This window comes from Dreissena polymorpha, chromosome 2, assembly GCF_020536995.1.
Source record: "Dreissena polymorpha isolate Duluth1 chromosome 2, UMN_Dpol_1.0, whole genome shotgun sequence".
NCBI lineage: Eukaryota > Metazoa > Mollusca > Bivalvia > Myida > Dreissenidae > Dreissena > Dreissena polymorpha.
The window spans coordinates 80331967-80346830 of NC_068356.1; the positions used below are offsets into that span (position 1 = coordinate 80331967).

Consider the following 14864-nt stretch of genomic DNA (forward strand, 5'->3'; position numbering starts at 1 on the left):
ATAAAACTATTTAAATTGCGCTATTCTTTATTTGGGTGCCCCCCCCATAGCCTTCGATGTTTTTTTCGATTTTTCATAATGATGTGCAGGCACGTGCCTACACTGCCTACGCACAGCTACGCGCCTGATCATTGTGTCACACCGGTCTTACTGACCTGTGTGAATGCGCGCTAAGCATTGTGGGAAACGGACTTTTTTCCATCATGGCGTTGGTAAACATAATAAACACGGAAGTGAAAAATGGTAATTAATTATTATCAAAAACAGGCCCCATCAAACCGGGCCAGCTGTAATATATATTTGGATGCAGTTTGTGCTTCAAAAGGAGCCACTTTTCATGTCAGTCTATTGTTTATAAGAATCACTAAACACGAAATTAGACTAACTAAACACGTTGCAATACTGTATCTTCGAAATAGTAAATAAATCTAGTCCATATAAACGGACTGCCAGAGCCTTTGATAATTTTTGCTATTGCGGCTCTGGCAGTCCATATGCACCCCTTCATAAACATGGGTGCAGTTCAGCGCAGCGAATCCGTGCGCTTCACTAAACAGACGTCGTTCGAGACAAATTGAGGAAAATAATGAATAAACTTAATAAACATGTTTAATTTACCTGAATGGCAACCTACCGATGTCATCCTTTGCATGCACCCTATAAAAACACGACGATGTTTCAACACACTTTTCTCGCTGACATGCTTATGTTTAAATTTGAAACAGTGTATTCTGTATCGAATACCACATCGTTATCGACTTTATAGGCTGGAGCACATAACCCGACATGCAAAATATTGGTGTACTGCGACCTAACCAATATTTGGTCAATTTTCCAATATGGCGGATACAGCGTACAAAACAAAACCTAAGTCAATAAAATCAATTATTTCTTGTTTTAATGGTACCATTTGGATGAGTTTGTGGTTTAGATAGGTAAACTTGTATAAGTTCTTGCAGTTTCAGTGTTCCTTAACCCTTGCATTGTTGATAACATTTTGCACCCATGGCCAAGAGAGAGCGCATTGCAACTATCAGCAACCATTGGGTTATAAAGCTGATAGTTGAATTATTGCAACTATAAATAAATCTAAATCATAAATAAATATTTATAATTTAATACCTGCTGAAATTTGAGAATGTAAACGATTTAAAATAAATGCTGTGAACATTAGAAGGAATCGTACATGTAGGCCTACTGTGTGAGAGGATTAATCAGGGATAAAATAAAATGGAGTTTGAAGGATCTAACATTTTGAGGAGGACGTCATGGTATCTTCGACATTTGGCACTTTCATTTATATAGTAGATACTGAAAATGCTGAATGTGCTTATTTCAACATCAAAGACGAGCAGGTGAGATTTTTACAGCTTTATTTTTCTTGACATTATATTGTATGTTTTCCATTAAATTTATATGCCAGTGTTTTTTTTCAACATTTTGGGAATGGGGCCGGGTCCCTTTAAATTGGAAAATAACGTGTTCTTTTGAGTTAATTTGGGAGATTAATATTGTTGCTTTTATGATTAAAAATACTTTGAAATTGATAATAATAGTGATTTTAATAAGATATATTTTAAGGTTCAACTTCTTTAGCTTGAATTTGAGATAATTTACATGTTTATATAATTATTAAAATATTTTTTGTGTGTGGAAACCTTCCATTGGGAATTTTTAGGTCCCATTTGCGAAAAATATATACTTTTTTCCATTGAGAATGGGTCCTCTTACCGGACCCAAATTTGAACGAAAAAAACCACACTGTATGCTCAATTTTAGCTCGGCTGTTTTCAGGGAAAACCCTAGGTATTGTCATGGACAGCACGTCGTCAGATGTCCGCGTCGTGCTAAAACCTTTACATCGGCACCTTGATGATTTCTACACACCACACCCATTTTGGGGTTACTAGGTCAAAGGTCAAGGTCACTAACCTCATTTTTTTAAAATAAATTTTATTAATTCAAAACTGCATCGCAGCCTAGCTTGGCACCCATTATGTGGTGCTCTTGTTTACATATAATTTTAAAAATGTATTAATAACCAGAATAGTTGATGCATGTATAAATTAAAAGATACAGCCATGAACAGTGTGTTTTAATTTTTAATAAATATGCTTTGATTGCGTATATGCAAAACAATGAAGTCCATAAATTGTTTACTGATTTTATAAATGTTGAATGTCACACCTCACGTACCACTCCGTTTATGTACCAATACTTTATGTACGACTATCTGACACTTTATGTACCATATTTATAATATATAGAGATAACTCATTTAATATGAATGTGTGTTATTGATAAAATGTATTTTGTGTGATAGTACTTATGAATTTAGACTTATATATTGGCCATAGATTTTATTTTTTGTCAGATTGTCTAAGTGTCACTGAGTGTCTTAGTGTAATTTATTAGCCCAAGTACATGTAGCACTTAATAAATGATTTATCAGTCTTACCTGAAATTGAAGTAAATTATAAAAATTCATTTGTCTCTTATTTTATCCTGACTAAGGATTATAAAGTCTAAAAATCCAATTGACCAACTTTGACTAATTTGCAAAATTGTGAGAGATTGGCCTACAAATTGCATGAATAGGTATAAAATATTGGGTATTATTAGCTTAAGACATTTTTGGCAACATGTCTGTTTAATTTATATTATCAATATTGTTTAATTAGGCATGGACTATTAATTAAAATTGGGGGTAAAGTTTAATCGACCAGTATTGACCAGTAATGACCACTTCTGGAGTTTTGACCGGGGCGGTTTTAACCGGTTAAAACCGGGGGCGGTCGAAAGGTGCCAACCCTGAGTAGTAGTAGTAGTAGTAGTAGTAGTAGTAGTAGTAGTAGTAGTAGAAGTAGTAGTAGTAGTAGTAGTAGTAGTAGTAGAAGTAGTAGTAGTAGTAGTAAACTAGTAGCAGTAGAAGTAATATCAGTAGTAGTAGTAGTTGTTGTTCTTGTTGTAGTAGTAGATAATTAATTAATTAGTTGTAGTAGTAGTAAGAGTTGTAATGGTTGTGTTTGTATTTGTATTGAATTCTGATCATACAACACAATGATGCTGCTGCTAACGATGATGATGATGAATATGATAATGCTGCTGCTGATTGTGATGATGATTATATGATGGGACTTCGGTATTATAAAATTTGTGAGGTTCAAACACAAAACCTGTTGGATAATAAAACTTCTCATTTTATGACAAAAGAGCTAGACTGTAGAGTAAAAAATAAGTATAAAATTCCCTATTAGGAAAGCTACCATTAAAGTACCATGTGGGCTTCATCAACAGCAATGCATGACACAGTTATATCTCTTTCAAATGCACTCAATATTGCTGTTCCAATTGATATGCTTAGAAATGCTTCTGGATGGGCATACACCAAAGAGTACTTTCCTTCAATTATTTCTTCTAAAGACACGATAACAACACTGTCGCCCTTAGCAGGAATTCCGGACGCCCCCCCCCCCTAAGATGTTCCCTCCCCAGACATTTCCCCCCATTTTAGTTTTAGTGCTTACATCCCCCCCACCCCACAATAAATTTATAATGTTTTGGTCGAAGTATAATCTTGATTTATTATCAAAATGATTATTTTGCTTATGTAATCTTATGTAATTAACTTTTTATATGAAGCAGCTTGTTTGTTGTTTTCTTTGGATTAATCATTCATTATTTTTGTTAAACTGTTTAAGGAGTGCATGTAAATTATTAGTAAGTGCATGTTGGTGTACTAGAGGAATACTAGAGGAATACATGGGAAATATTCTCAAAATCTTACACATGTTGTTTTTAATATAATTCAATAGGATCAAGTGATGAATTTATTCAGTTTGAGTAAACTTGGGCTGGGTTGTGGAACTATAGTAATTTGTTGTTTTTAATCCAATTAAATAGGGTACTATGTAACTGTCAAAAAAATATGCATTCATACGGCTATAATCCAATTATTGGATGTCACTGATATTTTCAATTTTACTAGTAGCTTATTAAGGCTAATTAAAGCAGAATTGGACTTTCCCTGCAAAGTATTTCATTATTAATAATATAATTAGCTAATGTAATCAAAATGTATTGATCTTTAATAATATAATAATATAATTAGCTAATGTGATAAAAAATATTGATATTTTAATAATTTAACTCAATGATATTAATAATATTTAAATTTGCCCCAAAAAACTAGGGCAGGTAGATAGGAAGGATTTTTTTTTGGAAAATCAACATTGTTGTCAGTGTTAAATATTTGTTAAGCTTCTTCAACTTCAGTTTAACATTTTATGACCTGCAACATATTCTATCCTAGTTTATTTTACTATGGTAAATCATTAAAGTGTTATTTATTTTTCAACTATATAATGTGCTAATCTCATATAATGAATTACTACCCCATTTAAAGATGACACCTAATCTAAATTCATTAATACAATAGTTATAATTGTTTTATTGTAACATACTATTCCACTAAAAATGACCATCATAGAACATCAATGCTATGCTTTTACTAAATTTTTCATTGATCTCAATTATTTAAAGAAAAAAATCAGGCACTTATAAAAAATATATATTATTAGGGTGTCAAAATTTAACAAACTGAACAAGTCAATTTGAATTTCTCTAGCTAAAGAAACTTCAGCGTACAGTTTATAGTATTGACAGACCTGTACGCTGAAGCGAACCCCGTATCGAAAGTCAACCAGAGTCGTAACATATTTATGTCACGCAATAAATCAAAGGCAGCTCATTTTCTTGGATACATTCCTACATATATTAGTGAATGAATATAAATTACTGCATCTGGGAATATTTTAAGGTTCAAATATTTCAAATGCATCTTACAATAGATGAAAATAACTCTCATCAGTCTGAAATTCACAATTTTGACGCCATTGTCGCTGGTTGTCGGCTCTTTCGGCCCCAAGCTCTTTCGGCCCCGGTTTTTTCAGGCTCTTTCGGCCCCAATTTCAGGCTCTTTCGGCCCAGGTACCAGGCTTTTTCGGCCCCATTTTTAATTTGAATTAATCGTTGCAAATATGTTGGTCGAAACTCTTTAAAACTATGGAATATTGTTTATTACAGTATTATATTATCTCTATTGAGGATTAATGCATTTGAAAAAAAGATTCTCTTTGTCTTTTGCTTCAGGTATATCGTCGTCGAAATGAGAAGAATAGATACAAGAATATGAGACGGCTTTGAAAATAAAACAAACTATAAAATAATTTATATCACATTTATTTGGATAATTTTAAAGTTATAACAATAAGGAATACATACGTCTTAACAACACAATACATTAATTTAACCTAATTACATACTACATAATTTACTGCACACAAGTTGTTTATTTTATCAATAATGCAATTAGATCATCATAATAATCATCATATAAATATTAATCATCATCATTCATCATAAGAGTCACAATCATCAGCATAATAATAATGATCATCAGAATTATCATCATCATAATAATCAGCATAAGAAACATCAGCATTTAAATCATCAGCATTATAATTATCAGCATAAAAACAGCATACATACAGCAAAAATACACCATAGTCTGCAGTAGCATAATAATCTTCAGCATCAAAAGAATCACTCTAATAATAATCGTCATCATCATTATAATTGCCTAATTTATTTGTAACTTAATAATTACAGCATATTCATCATCATAATAATAATAATATTCGTCATAATTATCATCAACGTAACGTGATAATCATCATCATGTGGTGATAGGTTTATATATCACAGGATTATCATCATCATCATCATCAAGAGGCGACGATTTAGAACGCATACGTCTCCCCGATCTTGGTGAGGAAATCCTCGGTGGTCAGTTCCCGATGGTCGTATTCTTCCCATAGCTGGCCAAGCTGCTCGTCAAGATTTACATAGACGTTGCGTCGGACCCGCCCGGTTCCCTCTCGCACCAGCTGGGCCTGCACTGGCAGGTACTCAGCCTCGCGCCGCAGGAGAGGTACCAAGACATAGAAGGAGCACTTGTGGTCCGCTGCCTTCAAACTCAACCGACGGTGCCACCCTTAAAAACAAAACACTAATAAGACAATGCAATATTATTTGTAATTCGTTTTAGTAACACAATGAAAATAAAATAACGTACACTTTAAGGTACTTACAAGAAATATTTAGTGAACATACAATATACAGACAGACTGAATGCATCACAAACCTTCTGTGTCGTTGTTCGTTCTGACAGTCTGTCGGTACACAGACCACTCTTCCGGTGCCCAGATTGAACTGTCAAGCCAGGTGGACTGAATGTAGGAGAACACAGCTTCAGTCTCCATTGACGTCGCGCGTTCAGCCAACCTTAATAAAAAAAGCATGTGTTACCACAATTATTTGAAAATTAAAAGTTTATTTAATGTCCACTTATTATATATACTAGAACGTGTAAACATGTTGGAAACATTAATTGTACCTGCTGAATGCACGCGGAATATGAGCTCCCGGCAAAAAGGGAACGGCCATCAGTATATGCAAAAGTTGCATAACGAGTTGACATGTATCTTGTGCACATGATCACATTGAATAACACTTATAACGCAAACTGAAAAAAGTTATATATATATATATATATCCTTGGACTTGTGGTTCTTCCCGCCACAAACCCAAAATGTGTCGGAAGACGGTGAGGTAGTCTACCTTCCTTCTGCGTGACATCAACACGAAGAGTAAAGGCACCTGCTTCAGACAATCCTCGTGTCGTAGGAATGCGTGCACGGATAGAAGCTGATAAAAGGGCTTCCGGACGACGTGGAACGTGCCGTCGACGAACCAGCGGTTTGACTGCTGGAGTCTGCTAAGCTGAGCATACAACGAATAAACAACTTAAATGTCAAAAATAATGCCACTGTTTTATATTACTTTACTTACGATTTACGATTAACACAAAGAAAAATCATTTAGCACAGCATGATAAAGAGCTAGTCCGTTTAATAGATGATATCAAAATGATTAATAATACCAATGAAAACTATCTTTGAACTTGTTTATGCTTGTGAAACTGTAAAAACCTGAATATACTTCATATTTATAACATTTATATCGGAGAAGTAACTAGTACCTAAAGCATAGTCGACTGCGCGACATTTTCTAAGTTTAGGTTGATGTTAAACAATACAATAAATTTAAAAAAATACAAATGATAACAATGACATTAAAATAAATTTATCAATTTCATTATACAATATAATTTATTAAGTAAGAAATTACCAATCGAATAACAACATGAATATGTGACTTTATTTATATATTAGTCATATAATTTTAAAAAGAAAGGAATTCTAAAATCCAGTCGACGATTAAAGTTTGTCATATTACATGTATTAACATTTGAACGAACACGTCCATAAACAGTAACTAAGTATATTTAGTTTTAATTTACTAACATTACATAATACATTATTTACTGCACACAAGTTGTTCATTTTATTAATAGTTCAATAACATCAATAATTCTGTCGCGGATATGCCTACAACGTGTTTGCAAATTTCGTCATAAATTACGTTACAACATAACCTATTAAATTGATTTATGAATTGACACTAATGAACGAAACCGTTATTGTTTCATAGACACTTATCAATTTATTTTCATAACCAATCAAACTATCATTTTTTATTCTTATTGAAGCATACACTTGTTCACATTGGCATTGACACTAACCTGTATTGCATCGTAATCTTAATGTTTTATATATTCAAAATTATGAAAAATGTAAATATTGGATGAGACTATAATAATAATAAACTCCATATAATTCATTAATTACTACGACCCCGTCTTTCATTATCGAGTCACCATATTAACAAATAGTAATTAATGAGGCCATTAGATTTAATCACGTTTGCATTACATGTCTCAGTTCTCATTTTAAAAGCATTTTTACAATATTTCGCGAGAAAATTATGAATTTTATTGTTAGCATTATAATTTGTTACCAAAAGTATAAATGTATTCATACCAGGTCATCTATAACAGAATTTGTTAGATTTCCATATAAAATATAGGGCCGAAAAAGCCTGGTCGATTTGGGCCGAAAGAGCTTGGGGCCGAAAAAGCCTGAAATTTCGGTCTGGGCCGAAAGAGCTTGGGGCCGAAAGAGCCTGCTACCATTGTCGCTTTGTCACGTGACGAGTTTTCATTTGGATACTTTCGGATCGACCTTGACATTTTTTGCTGAAATTGTAAACATTACTTTCGTTTTCTGAAATCTATTATTTGTTATTAACAACTTACGTATGGTGGATTATTAGACTGATTTCAGTGTGAATCAGGTAGTTTTAAATAATATTTACTTTGAGTTTGTATTAACACTACAATTTGTTTACAAAACAAGCCAGAGTAATCTAAAATACCGGGAAATGTCATTCTGAATTTGAAAACACTTGAGCACATGGTATGTTACTAAAAATAGAAATAACGTCATATGACCGTGAAATCTCGGGAGATTTGCATTTCAAGAAAGTCTGTCACATCGCTGTTTTTCTTGATATGTAAGAGCAGAATAGATAAATTTTAAATGTTTAAGATAGTATTTTGTGAAAGAATATATCAGTAAAATGTGAAAAATGTTAATCTTTCCGATCAAGTGGTTGATTTGGGCCAATAACTGCATATAAAAGCTGTTTTGGACCTGTCTTTGTTAACTGTAAACTTTTCGGGAATTTCTGGTTGACTTTCCTAATGGGGTAGGTCCATAACTATAAAGTCGCGCCAGTCAAAAATCATAACAAGCGACATTTAAAGTTATGGTAGCCAGAACTAGAACTTCTCTTGCAATGCAAATGGAGCCACTTGAAATATCAAATTGTTCCAATACTAGTCGGCAATATAGCTATGACATTGTGTCTATTCAAAACATGCATCAGACACACCTTCTGAAACTTTTTAGGCGGTTTTGAAAACGATATTTCAATGCAAACTTTCGTCAAAAAAGGATACATGTTGTTATACAACCGAAAGTGAAAGTACAGTTTAAAAAATGAATAAAGAGCGAAATTGTTGAAAACTAACACACATTTTATTTGATACTAACATAAGACAGTAAGACTGAACAAAATAATACTTTTAAATCATAACATGAATGTTTACTTATACACCCCACCGTCAGACGATCGCCCTTATGGCGGAATTGTCCGAGGATTCCCGATTGAGAAAGGACGGGTATTGAGAAATAGAAAGACGAAAGGCGCTTAGAAGACACTTGTGAAAAGGAGGTAAGTTTTTATACTTACATTTAAGATTCCGTTAACAATTAAATATGATGTGGCAATATATATATATAATATGTTAGTATGATGTAGCATGTGTGTTTTTGTTCGAATTCGTTTCATGTGAATAGTTTGCTAACAGTAAGTAATGTAAACTTCAATTGAGCCGAAATAATTGTTTTGCATTGAAAAGTGCGCCTTTTCGATGAATGTTTAATTGAACAAATTTAGACGTAGTATAGTCCTCACCTGTTTATCAGATATTGGTCTGGTATAAATGTTTTAAATATACTCACCTTTCGGCGAATAATTTCATATTTGAAGTATATTTCTCGATATTATATTTTTGGTCCGTTCATCAGTTATGATTTAAAACGGTTTTAATTCGCATATTTGAAAGGGTACATAAAACCAGTACTTGGTAGTTTCAGCATAGATTAATCAGTATTAAATATTTACTGGTAATTTTCCGCCTTTTTTAGAATATCAAGTCTTACAAGTCTTAGCAGTGTTGACATTTTCCAAAGACCGATTCTGGTTTAAGTTGATTACTTACACATTCGTTTAGGTGTTGCTTTGATTATTTTGACACTTGTTGTCAAATTATCGTGCCCGCCGGCCGTTCGGCTTGTACGGTTTTTTGTGACATCGTGAATGCGCAGGCATGTCAGAACGCTTGTGTAAAAAACTTGTGATTCTTAACACGTTTACACTTTGAATTTACTTCCTAAGAACAAGCGTATGTTCTATGTTTACCCTACTTGGACTGCTACTTCTATAGCACAGAACATCGCAACGGTGTTGTACTTTATGTTCAATGCTATTTTTCCCCATGAACTCATGGGATCGCGAATCAATCGTTATTCTACTCATTATAATGCTATCGCCATATGGCCTTTGCAAATATGTAATTCTTGTCCGCAAAGACATGTACTTCTTTTTATGCTCTTTCAATTTTCTTCTTTTGCCTTAAAAGTTATGGCGGGATTGCTTTTTACTGACTTACTGACTCCATTAAGTATTATCCTCAAAAACGTATACATAGTGCCATTCATCTTCGCCCCCTGTTACGGACTCCAACTTTAATAATATGTGTAAAATTTTCCAGAGAACAGCATGTGTCATCCTCTAAATGTATTGTTGCACGACATTTCCCCTGCTACATAAAACGCACCGCTCTGAGCTTCAATCGTCTAACCTTCAACCTTGCCAACTGGTTCTTTCGCGCGACATATTGTCTGTCTGAACAGTTGTGACAGGTTATTTCATAGACCACCCATCCTGGAAAACTTATGCTTTGAAAAAAGTAGTGATCTTTATGTTGGACCTATGGATGTGGGTCTTGTGCGACCCTACGCTCATCATGTTGAACATTTTTCAAGTTATTAAGTTCTCGTTGAATTAATTAATGATATGGTTTAACATTTTCCGCCTCACACCCCGCTCGGATGTTCGCATAAAATGGCCGTTTTACATAGATCTACAAGCGTAAAGAAAAACGTGGAAAAATCCAAAAATAAACGAAGTATATTACTTAACAATAGCAGCATTGTTAATCATTACAGCTTGTATTCAAACATGTGCGGGTTATCTCATGTACGATTATCTTCACGATTGTTATTATTTACTTCCTTAATTTTCCATTCAATTGCTTATCATTCATCTATATAACTATAGTTCAATCATTCATCTATATAGCTAGAGTTCATAAAGAATAGGGTATGAAAGTCTCGCCATATGTGACCACAGATATTTCACAAGATCTCCAACTTCCGGGTACAAACAAAAAATTAGAATGGCTAGATCTATATCAATATGTACTGGTCTAACTACGTTGAATCGCATGTTAAATTAAGTCGAAAGAGTGAAGCATCGGTTGAAAGCGACAGGGTATTGAAATTCTTTATGGACGAACTGCGTGTAATCCGTGCCAGCGTCCAGGCTTCGATGAAAAATACATCATATAATGTTTCGGTTAGTTATATACATCCGAATTACTATGACAAAGTAAAATGTTAATCGTACTCGTAATCGCAATGATCTGTATTTCTCTGTATAAAGGAGGTTTCGGGGATTCCAATAATGACGTCACGTTTGCGCATGCTTAAATTGGCCGTCAACACTGCGGCCATTTTGCTATTATTGCATTTGATGAACCGCATCGTGATAAATGTTACCATAATAATCTCTACTTGACACATGTTCGCGACCCTTTTTAAGAACAACAAATTACTCAGAAATTGAAATTCTTTTAGAATAAATTGATTTCAATGAACAAACACAAAATTAATAAGGACGAAAACAAACAACAAATAAATTGATTTTATTTAATCAACACGAACTGATTTGAACCTATATATGTCTGTAAAAACTTACCTTGTTACAGAATAATTAAATCCTCTTGATAAATGTAATTGTTTTTATTTAATTTTCCCAGGGATGTATAATAGAGGGATCCGCAACTCCATGCATAAATCCAAACACGGTGAAAATATGCTGTCGTGGCTGATAATCCAGACAGAAAAGCCGATAATTATTGATTTTATCGACACCGCGTAATAGCTTAACGGTGTTAATCGGGTGTTAATCGAGATGATATTTGACCATGGTAATTTAAATCCCGATTGTCACGTCATTTATCATTCAATATTTAAAATGTTACTCATTTTAGAAAGCTGAAATGTTGCTCTTTCTAAATATCTAATTTATATGTCAATGCATAACATATTAAAAAAGATATGGCGAGTTAAACAGAAAGTAATCACTTTTTGTCTTCCAACTGCGGCGGAGTTTCGGGTAAAAATATCGTCACCTTCACTGTAAAATATATTATTGCATTGTCATTTTTAGTCAGAAATTTGACAAGTAACATTCATTAGAAAGCTTATAGATTGAGGTTTTTTTCTGTGTTATGTTTGATTGTTTATTTGAACTATCCAAGTTATTGCGTCGAGTTAAAATCAAAAGTTTTACTGGCAGCCGCGTCGATTTAAGCGGCTGCGAGGCGCGATATTCAATTTTAGATCACCAAATTATAACCGCTTTTAATTAAATATTTAAGAAGTTACCATCGTTCGAAAAGCTTGGAGATTGATTGTTAATATTACGTAATTTAATTAGAAAACTGATGAAAAAATAATACGGAAATCGCGATACCGATTTTGTCTGTGTTCTCAACCGCGTCAGATACTGCATCTGTAATTTCCCTTCAGTTGCTAAAAAAACTATTCTCAAATAGACGTTTATTAAAATAAATTGTTTATATATAAATAATATCAATTACAATGGTTAAAAGATTAATTATATTGACTTATACAAAACATACACGTGCGGTCTACTGATATAACAAGTCTTTAGACTCCATCATTCAATCGGTACAAGAATATTCTCAAAAGAAATTTGTAACACATCCAACAACAATAAACAACTTTTTCACATATCGACCTTTGATGAGTCCCTTTATTTGACAAACAAGTACAATCACAATAGATCTTTGCCACAAATTAAGAAAATGGTTTAATCATGATACTGACTAATGGGATTGTTTACCCTCGGGACTTCGGTTATATACCATTGCCCGAGCACACTGCTTAACATAAAACTCTGCATAAAAAAAGGTCGAAAACGGCCATAAAATGGACAGCCCGATTTTACTGGGCTGTACCATTGATATAAATAGAAAACTTTGCAGTGTTGGTGCGGTTCCTTAATAAAAATCTATTGGTTTAAAAATATCTAACCTTTATAAGAAGCGTTAAAAAGACGCAGTACTTTACAATAGATAGGCCTAACGCTGTTAAAAAGCGGCGTTTTTATTGGTTGATGCACTTTTAAAACGAAGGCGCTGATAGGCCGAAATTTCTTATTAAGGATTGCATGTAGGTCAATCCGTTTATAAATAGATTTTTCCCACGGCTGACGTTGTACTTTAACCAAAAGTAAACAATAATAGTTTATATGCAAAAAATATAAGTGAAAGAAAAGGATGAATTAATCCAAAAAAACTTGGAGTTGTTTTATAGTTATAGATTACTATGTTTGTATTATGTTACTGTACTTATTATTAATTATTATCATTGATATGATGTTGTTATTGTATGTTATTGTTTGTTTTGTTTTTTAAGGAGGAGAGAGAGAAAGAATAGCCCAATTTTTATAAGTAAGGATGGTGAAAACACACATACTGTTGTATGTGGCATCATCATTACCAGACCCACTGTTAAGTATATACTGCAATGGGTTTGTTGGAGTCTTTAGACTTTGTGATCTGTGTTTTAAATGTTAGAGTCCAAATAGGACTATTTTAATATAAGTCTTATAGAAAAAGGGATACACAGATGTGTAATATGTTTGAGTAACACAATAATAATACTTGAGGGTTTTCCAGATCACAAAGTGGTTGAACATTGCCACAATATGTTTACATACATAGTCAAGTACCATTTTTATGTGTATATTTAAAGTTTAAACTCAATGTCACACAACAAGATCTAATCATTGGAGAGATATGTATATATCTATGAACATTAATTAATAGGGATGCCAGAGCCTGATTTAACAGCTCTCAAATGTAAAGTGAAGTTGCATGTGTACATGCAATTATATGAAAAGGAAAAGAAAAAAGACAATATATGATAACACATACGGAGTATAACTCTCAATTATATATTAATGTTGCAATTGAGTATTGAGTTGTTAAAAAAGTAATGAGTACAAGTTTATGTATGTGGCTCAATGTTGAACACTTGCAGACAGGGAATATAGCCGTAATGCTCCAACATAAGACCCTGTCTGTATGGAACTTAAGGAGGATTGGCTATGGAGAAGAGAGGTCCCCCCAGAGTGGCATTAAAACAATATTTAAAAGTGGGTTTAGTAAAAAACCCTTATATGTTAAGGGCAATAACTTACGTGTCTCCAAACGGTCACCTTCATAGGGCCACATAAAAATTAAGGGTAAGACAATGTGCTTTACAATTAAAAATGAGACAAAACAGCTAAATTTGTACAAAAGGTACATTATTTACAATATGTACAGAACTATATGCATTTATATATTTAAAATACATGTTGCCACCCTGGAGGGTTGAAAGAAGGAGAGATTTTTGGAAGTGTAGGCCGATGTGGGTGGGGGAAAAGAAGAGCCAGCAGAGGTGGTGTCACTCAGTTGTACTAAGGGAGGTAATTGTGGTGATGGAGTCTACAATGGTTGTTTCCCCTGGACCAGAGGGAGTGCACGGTAAATGAAAAATAGTTTGTATACTATTGAAGGAAAATTGATAATGGTAAGATGTAAAATGGTAAAAAGACCAAATATTACCTAGATGCATTAAAATAAACCCAAAAAGCTCTAATCTAAACAATATTATTAATATATTGGTGATAACAATGGAGGAAATAATACTAAAGTACCTTGTAAGGTATGCAAAATGACAATTAAACAGAAAAACCGAGGCAATTTGCTATATAAAATAGCAATTTAATATAAAAATAAGGATATTTGCTATAAAAGTAGCAATGTTAACATGAATTAATGCAATACAAAGTAAAATGGTTGCTATTGTGTAGGAATAGCAATATTGAGATAAAAAATAAGGCAATTTGCTATATAA

General features: G+C 33.3%; 1 protein-coding gene across 4 annotated transcripts; it reads right to left on the reverse strand.

The window, feature by feature from the left end:
- Nucleotides 1-5199: 5199 nt before the first annotated feature.
- Nucleotides 5200-11715, reverse strand: LOC127867754 (uncharacterized). Of its 4 annotated transcripts, none has more exons than XM_052409126.1 (4): nucleotides 11629-11715; nucleotides 6682-6843; nucleotides 6206-6345; nucleotides 5200-6055 (listed from the first exon to the last, which is right to left on the reverse strand). In XM_052409126.1, exons 3-4 carry the CDS (start codon nucleotides 6321-6323, stop codon nucleotides 5802-5804), a joined length of 372 nt encoding a protein of 123 aa, XP_052265086.1. In that variant the 5' UTR covers nucleotides 6324-6345; nucleotides 6682-6843; nucleotides 11629-11715; the 3' UTR covers nucleotides 5200-5801. The 4 variants fall into 4 exon arrangements, with proteins under 4 accessions (XP_052265086.1, XP_052265087.1, XP_052265084.1 ...); XM_052409127.1 differs by lacking the exon at nucleotides 11629-11715 and adding an exon at nucleotides 9108-9183; XM_052409124.1 differs by lacking the exon at nucleotides 11629-11715 and adding an exon at nucleotides 8004-9177.
- Between the last annotated feature and the right edge of the window lie 3149 nt (nucleotides 11716-14864).

What these genes read in the sequence shown, in the direction of transcription:
- LOC127867754 (XM_052409126.1), bottom strand. Translation starts at nt 6,323, where the DNA reads ATGGAGACTGAAGCTGTGTTCTCCTACATTCAGTCCACCTGGCTTGAC. An exon ending in AACGAACAACGACACAGAAG is followed by an intron (nt 6,056 to 6,205) that starts GTTTGTGATGCA and finishes TTTGTTTTTAAG; the next exon opens with GGTGGCACCGTCGGTTGAGT.